A 6,503-nucleotide genomic window follows, 5' to 3' on the forward strand; every position below is an offset into this window, starting at 1 on the left:
TTCCATCTTTTGGCCCTGCTGCTTCCTCACTTAGTTTTTCTTTCCTGTCTTAGCTAGAAGAGACCTTCGACTTAAAGGTAATCACTTTCCCTCTGAGATGCTGTATAAAACTGGAGGTTAGGGGATATTTATGGTTGCTGGTGCTAACTTGTTGTTGTCCTCCAGGCAAAAACATCCCCAAAGCCAGCAGTTATAGAGACTGTTACAACAGCCGGGCCACAGCAGATACAAGCGCTGATGGATGAAGTGACAAAACAAGTATGAAGCTTAAGCCCTGTGGGACACTGGACAAGCTGAATCCTAAATAGATCTTTTTCTTGCCTCACTGTTACCCTTCCCACCCCCCTTTATCTTAGGGCAACATTGTCCGAGAACTGAAAGCACAAAAGGCAGACAAGAACCATGTTGCTGCGGAGGTGGTGAAACTCTTGGATCTAAAGAAACAGTTGGCTGTAGCTGAGGGGAAACCCCCTGAAGCCCCTAAAGGCAAGAAGAAAAAGTAAAAGACCTTGGCTCATAGAAAGTCACTTTAATAGAGAGGGACAGTAATAAATAAATGTACAATCTCTATATACAAGCTGAGACCCTTTCCTTTTGTCTACTCCAAGCCTTCCCCGTGAATATGTGGGATTGAGGGTCACATCATTGGCACTAGTGAGAGGGTGGTCAGTAGCCACTTCTGGGAAAGGTGGGTAGTGTGGCCTGAGTGGAAGACTGATGCTCCCAATTGTTCATGCTTGGTGCAGATTCACCATTCGGTCGATCAGAGCTCGACGAGTCGCCTCTACTTCCCTGGTCAGGCGCTCGATTTCCTGCTTGAGCCGTTCATTCTCTTCAGCTAGCTGTGCCACTTTCCTTTCATTCTCCTGTTCTTTCTCCTTCATGCGCTGCTTTCCAGCCCGGGCTGGGGAATGGCCACTCTGTTTCCGTTTCCTGGTTCTCCCTTGGTCTTCCTCCTCTTCCTCCTGAGCCAGGGAGCTCTGACTGGAATCTGGAGAGCGAGGGCTCTGGGAGGTGCTTGTGACCTCTGCTCGTTCTGGCTCCTCCTCAGTCAGCCAAGCCAGTGAAGCAGGGTCAAGAGTGGTAAAGGTTTTTGATTCTTCCTTCAAGGAAATGAGGAAAGGGAACGTAGATATTAATTGAGAAGGAAAAGGTAACATCCCCCTTTAGCTTTAGGCCTAGCATTCTTACCTCTTCATTTCCAGGAGGTGAGACATAGGTACCCCCATTTTCATCTGAAGACAGGACCTCTTGCAGGTCCTCATACCAGGCTTCCAGCTCCCAGCTGGACAGTGTCCCGAAGGAGAAAGGCAATGACTCAGCTGCCATCTCTGCAGTTGGATCAGTCTGGAAAAGCACATTTGCAGGGTAATGGGGAGTGGCTGGAACGAGCTCCATGTAGCAAACAGTCTACGCCACAGGTTGGCAAGCTGGTCTGATGCCTGTTTTTGTAGGTAAAGTTGTATTGGAATACAGCCACATCTGTTTATTTACATATTGTTTATGGCTGCTTTGGTGCTACAGTGGCAGAGATGAAGAGTCACGCTAGAGACTATAGGGCTCTTAACATCTAAAATATTTATTATCCTGCCCTTTAAAATTTATCAACCCCTAGTTTATATTAATATTCCCTCCTTGCTTTTGCCCAGGACTTGAAGAAGCAAAGTGCCTGGATATCCATGCTTAGGGGATCTGGAGGACTAGTCAAATTCCTGTCCCCATCAAGGTTAGGCTGAGCTGAAGGACTATTTCCCTGAGCTCCCCACACAGGAGAAGGGAGCACAAATGACCTGGTAATTGCTCCTGGAAACTATCAATAGAGTTCGCAAGTGGGACTGAAGACTAGTGAAAGTTTAACCCTGACTGAAGACTGGTAAGGCAAACCAGTTGTCTTTGTTGGGGCTTTCTTTGAGGACCATCTTTCCATTAGGACATTCTTTAAGAAAAGTGGTTTGCTCACCTTGTAGGAGCAAGCCAGGAGAATAGACAGCCTGATAGCAAAAGCTTGCTCAGATTCAAACCCTCCTCTCCCACCTTCTCTAGGTCTTTTCATAATCTCTTAGGGTCTCAGCAAAAGGAGGCTAAGCAGCATCTCTTAGGACTTGGTTTTGGGAAAGGGTAGGTTAAGTTTACCTGCTTTCAGGTGTGGTGATGTATGAAGATACACTTCCTTCTTGAACACTGTAGGCAACAAAGAGAAATGTTAGCCATTTTTGGAAGGGGGAGAGGCAACTTATTTTTCTTCTCTTTTGAGACGGAGTCTCGCTCTGTTGCCAGGCTGGAGTGCAGTGGCGCAATCTCGGCTCACTGCAACCTCTGCCTCCAGGGTCAAGCGATTCTTCTGCCTCAACCTCCCAAGTAGCTGGGACTACAGGTGCGTACCACCGTGCCCAGCTAATTTTTGTGTTTTTAGTAGAGATGGGGTTTCACTGTGTTGACCAGGATGGTCTCCATCTCTTGACCTTGTGATCCACTCGCCTCCCAAAGTGCTGGGATTATAGGCGTGAGCCACCATGCTGGGCCCTTATTTTTCTTTTATCTCCAGCCTCCTACTGGTCCGTCCTTACTTCTGGTCTTGTGGGGTATGCATACTTGGTCCCTGTAGCCATTTCCAAGGGCAGAGTAGGGCCTGACTTTATTTTTAGTTGCTGACATTTGTAGTCCTGGTTACATAATAGCAAAGTTCTGGCCAACTCAGCTTTCTCTAAATTCAAGGCAGGCCTTAAACCTGCCAGGGTAAAGACTAAACTATAGGGAAGGGAACAAATCGTAGCATTTTCCTAACTCCATTCCCACACTGACATCCTCCAAATGTATATTTCCAGTCTGGACCTCTTCCAGAACTTCCGACTCTGCTGTCTACTGCCTACTTGCCATTTCTTTTTCAATGTCTAATAGGCACCTAAGACTATGTGCAAACTTGTTGATTTTCCCCTTCCAAGGTCATCCCCATCTCAGATGACAACTCTAGTTGCTTAAGCTAAAAACCTTGGTATCATCCTTCATTCCTCTTCTCTCACACCCTGCAATCCAAAGTACTAGCACATTTTAACTTTTTTTTTTTTTTTTTTTGAGACGGGTCTCCCTCTTTTTGCCCAGGCTGGAGGGCAGTGGCACAATCTCCACTCTGCAACCTTTGCCTCCTGGGTTCAAGCGATTCTCCTGCCTCAGTCTCCTGAGTAGCTGGGATTACAGGCATGCACTACCATGCCTGGCTGATTTTTGTATTTTTAGTAAAGATGGGGTTTCACCATGTTGGCCAGGCTGGTCTTGAACTCCTGAACTCCTGACTTCGTGTGATCCACTCCTCTGGTCTCCTAAAGTGCTGGGATTACAGGCATGAGCCACCATGCCTGGCCCTTAACTCATTCTTTAAAAATGAGTTTTTAAAACTTTGCTTAGAAGAATCTAAACACTTCTAATTCCATTCTTTCCAATCTAGATCAGTTCACCACCATCTCTCAATTACTGCAGAAACTTCCTGATGGCAGGTCTTCCCATTTCTTCTCTTGCCATCCCTCCGTAAGTCTATTCACCATACAGCAGCCTGAGTGAACCTTTTAAAACAGGTCATTCCTCTGCTCAAAACTCTCCAATGACTTCCTATTTCATGTCAGGGAAGTCATTGGAGGGTTTTGAGAGGAGGAATTACCTAAGGTAATTCCTGACCACCTGATGTAACACAGTAACCTCCATCCTGAACATTCTCCATTACTTTCTCTGCTTTAGCTTTCTCCATGGCACTTATATTTTGTTTACTGTAGGCCTCCCACTGAGATGATTTTTTCCTCTTGCTCACGGATGTTCCCTGAGCCCCAAACTGTTTGGCACACAGTAGGTTCTCATTAAGTATTTGTTAAGAATGAATGAATTCCCCCCAAACTCTCTTACAGGGAAGGGGCAGACGCGGAGTGGCAGCTGCCGATCCCTAGGGACTGGAGATGCAATACTGCCCGAAATATTTCTCTGCAGGGCTGTCCTCCCTGGGGAACCCTCCCTTGCCTTCCAGTGTGTGGGACTTGGCTTTCATCAGCAGTGGAGCCTCAGGTCAGAAGGCTGCAGAGCCAAACAGGGGGCTGGCCTGATGCAATGGTTACACAGAGATTAGCTGGGAGACAGGACCGGGTTAAACAGGCAGGGACTAATCCCGAGGGAAGGACGATACGCTGGGGAGACCCCAAATGGCCTCCTACACTTAAGAGATCCAGGCTGCTCTCTTGTGCGGGAGGCCCAGAGACCTCTACGGCAAAGGGAAAACACACCGCTCCCTGTCCATCGGCACCCCTTCCAAAGGCTTGTGTCAAGGTTCTCCTTTCAGTCCTGCAGGGTCCAGTAGCCCCAGCTACCGAGGTGGCCATGCTGACACCAGAGACACTGAGACTGAGACAGGATTGGGGGTAGGGTAGGGAGAAGGCCGATGGTGGCGAACGGGCGGAAACGGCTTGAGCGATGGTAACTCAGTCTTAGAGCGGGGGTGTGTCCTGCTGCCTCCCCCCGGACAGGCCTAACGAGGTGGCCTGAAGTTGGCTACGGGAGAGAATGAATTTCCCTAGGGCAGCCGAGGTCCCTTTGCCCAGCAGCACAGAGCAGGGCCCATGCTCCGGCTCCGGGCAGGGGTGGAGAGACGCTGTCGTCCGAAGCAATGGGGGTTTGTAAGCACCACCCCAGAATAAGGGACTCTCCCCATTCCTCTCTCGGACGGTCCCTGACTTCACTGTGGAGGCGTGAGGCCAATCCTAAAGAGCGGACGCCCCAACTCTGAGGAGACGGGAGGGTAAAGGGCAGATGGGAGTCAGTACTCGCCTCTCTCCTCAGGTTCCAGCTCTGATTTTGGCTCTGTCGCTGCCACCCGCTCATCTTCAACATGATACGCTCAGTGCCTTAGACTGAAGCCTCTGACCTCGGGAGCACCTAGCTGTAATCTTTTACCATGGCCTTGCCCTCCTCTCAGGGGCGGGACCCCAAAACCTACCAATCAGAAAGTGGCACGCCGGCATTGGCCCCGCCTCGTCCCTCGTATCCGCCACTCAGGAGCTCCGCAGAACCGCCCCCGTCGCTCCCTCTCGCTAGGGGGTCGACGTAGTGTCGGACCCGGAAGTGGCTTTGGGTCACGAGGCTTCACGGAGGCGGCGGGTGAGTCATGCGCGCGCGCGGAGGGGAGAGTAGCGGGGGGAGGGGAGGAAAGGGGGGCGGGGATGATGCAATGTTTGGCAACCGGTGTCTGCACGCGCACGCGCAGGGGACTACGAGGGTGGTGGGAGGTGCAGAGGGTGGGGGAAAGGAGAGAGGGCGGGGCGCCAGCTCCCGGCGCCCAACGGCCCCAACGGCTATCAGCGTTGGCCGTCCGTAGTCGGTTGTGTGGAGCCTCTTTGCCGCTTGTCTCCCCCAGAAGCTGCTGTTCCGCCCACCTAGCTTTAGCCGCCGTTTTACCTCCACTATAAGGGACTCCCATTTTCCTTGGCCCCTCCCAGCTAATGGTCATATAGGCCTTTTGAACTTTTCCTTTGAAAGTTGGTATCCATCCACTGGAATTGTCGACATCTCGAGTCTTCTTAGAGAGGTCTCCAGGCTCGGTGACTCATGCCTATAATCCCAGCACTTTGGGAGGCTGAGGAGAGCGGATCACTTGAGGTCAGGAGTTCCAGATCAGCCTGACCAACATGGTGAAACCCCATCTCTACTAAAAATACAAAAATTAGCCGGGTGTGGTGATGCGCGCCTGTAATCCCAGCTACTCTGGAGGCTGAGGCAGGAGAATCACTTGAACCCTGGAGGCGTATGTTGCAGTGACCGAGATCGCGCCACTGCACTCCAGCCTGGGTGACAGAGCGAGACTACGTTTCACCGAAAACGAAAAACAAATAAAAAAACCGGGGTGGTCTAGCCCCGTAAATCTCCCAAAAGGGGCCGAGGAACTGGAATCCCTTGGTAGTCATTTTCCGCTTCTCTCACAACAGCGCCCTTGACTTTTACCTTGGAGTTGCTAAGCCCTCAGCCTGCCAGAAGTCATGTATTTTACTCAGTGGACCCGATTCTGTTTGGCCACCTATTTTCCCCCACTGTGCTCTTACGGCTTTCTCCAATATCAAGACCCTCTCTTGCTGTACCAGACAGCAAGTCCTGTGACTCCCTGCTGTGAGGAGCGCGGCACAGGCCTGCCTCCTAGGTGTTCGGGTCGAGATTTACAGCGGAGTCTCATCCTGGGACGTGTAAGTGCACTTCAGCGCAGGACCGCCCTGGACTGGGGAGACCGGAGCCGCGATTTTAGCCTCAACTCCCCCTCACTTACCAAGGGATCTTACCGTCCTTGTTTGTAAATTAAAGAGTTGTAAGGGTAAAATGAGAACCATGAACTTGGAGGCAACTTGAACAAAAGTAAAACGCACCACGCAGAATGCAAAGTATTTTTCTTGTGCCTTGAAAACAGAGGCCATGTGGTGGCCTGTTACATATCCTGTCATACCCTCATGGGGGCAAGCCAGAGTTTAAGTAGAAACTGTCAC

The 6,503-nt window shown here is 50.5% G+C and overlaps 3 protein-coding genes across 5 annotated transcripts in view; 1 reads left to right on the top strand and 2 right to left on the bottom strand.

Moving 5' to 3' along the window:
* The window catches only part of MARS1 (methionyl-tRNA synthetase 1), a 26,729-nt gene extending 26,152 nt beyond the window's left edge, over positions 1-577 (top strand). Inside the window, exons 20-22 of one of the 2 annotated variants that reach the window (XM_037996884.2) lie at positions 54-77; positions 166-258; positions 357-577. In XM_037996884.2, the coding sequence (XP_037852812.2) occupies positions 54-77; positions 166-258; positions 357-503 (264 nt within the window). In that variant the 3' untranslated portion in view covers positions 504-577. The remainder of the gene's footprint in view (positions 1-53; positions 78-165; positions 259-356) is intronic. The other variant, XM_037996885.2, reaches the window with a different exon arrangement.
* On the bottom strand, positions 515-1,398 carry DDIT3 (DNA damage inducible transcript 3). Its single transcript, XM_073020890.1, has 2 exons — positions 1,192-1,398; positions 515-1,103 (listed from the first exon to the last, which is right to left on the bottom strand). Exons 1-2 carry the CDS (start codon positions 1,396-1,398, stop codon positions 732-734), a joined length of 579 nt encoding a protein of 192 aa, XP_072876991.1. The 3' UTR covers positions 515-731.
* LOC103238566 (DDIT3 upstream open reading frame protein) lies at positions 1,193-4,868 on the bottom strand. Of its 2 annotated transcripts, none has more exons than XM_008003780.3 (3): positions 4,804-4,866; positions 2,134-2,181; positions 1,193-1,347 (listed from the first exon to the last, which is right to left on the bottom strand). In XM_008003780.3, the coding sequence occupies exons 1-2, from the start codon at positions 4,864-4,866 to the stop codon at positions 2,140-2,142; spliced, it is 105 nt and encodes a 34-aa protein (XP_008001971.2). In that variant the 3' UTR covers positions 1,193-1,347; positions 2,134-2,139. The 2 variants fall into 2 exon arrangements, with proteins under 2 accessions (XP_008001971.2, XP_008001969.2); XM_008003778.3 differs by having other exon boundaries at positions 1,243-1,442; positions 4,804-4,868.
* Positions 4,869-6,503: the final 1,635 nt, after the last annotated feature.

The sequence above is a fragment of the Chlorocebus sabaeus genome, chromosome 11 (assembly GCF_047675955.1).
Source record: "Chlorocebus sabaeus isolate Y175 chromosome 11, mChlSab1.0.hap1, whole genome shotgun sequence".
In the NCBI taxonomy this organism is placed as follows: Eukaryota; Metazoa; Chordata; class Mammalia; order Primates; family Cercopithecidae; genus Chlorocebus; species Chlorocebus sabaeus.

What these genes read in the sequence shown, in the direction of transcription:
- DDIT3 (XM_073020890.1), bottom strand. Translation starts at nt 1,398, where the DNA reads ATGGAGCTCGTTCCAGCCACTCCCCATTACCCTGCAAATGTGCTTTTC. An exon ending in CACCTCCTGGAAATGAAGAG is followed by an intron (nt 1,104 to 1,191) that starts GTAAGAATGCTA and finishes ATTTCCTTGAAG; the next exon opens with GAAGAATCAAAAACCTTTAC.
- LOC103238566 (XM_008003780.3), bottom strand. Translation starts at nt 4,866, where the DNA reads ATGTTGAAGATGAGCGGGTGGCAGCGACAGAGCCAAAATCAGAGCTGG. An exon ending in GCTGGAACCTGAGGAGAGAG is followed by an intron (nt 2,182 to 4,803) that starts GCGAGTACTGAC and finishes TGTTGCCTACAG; the next exon opens with TGTTCAAGAAGGAAGTGTAT.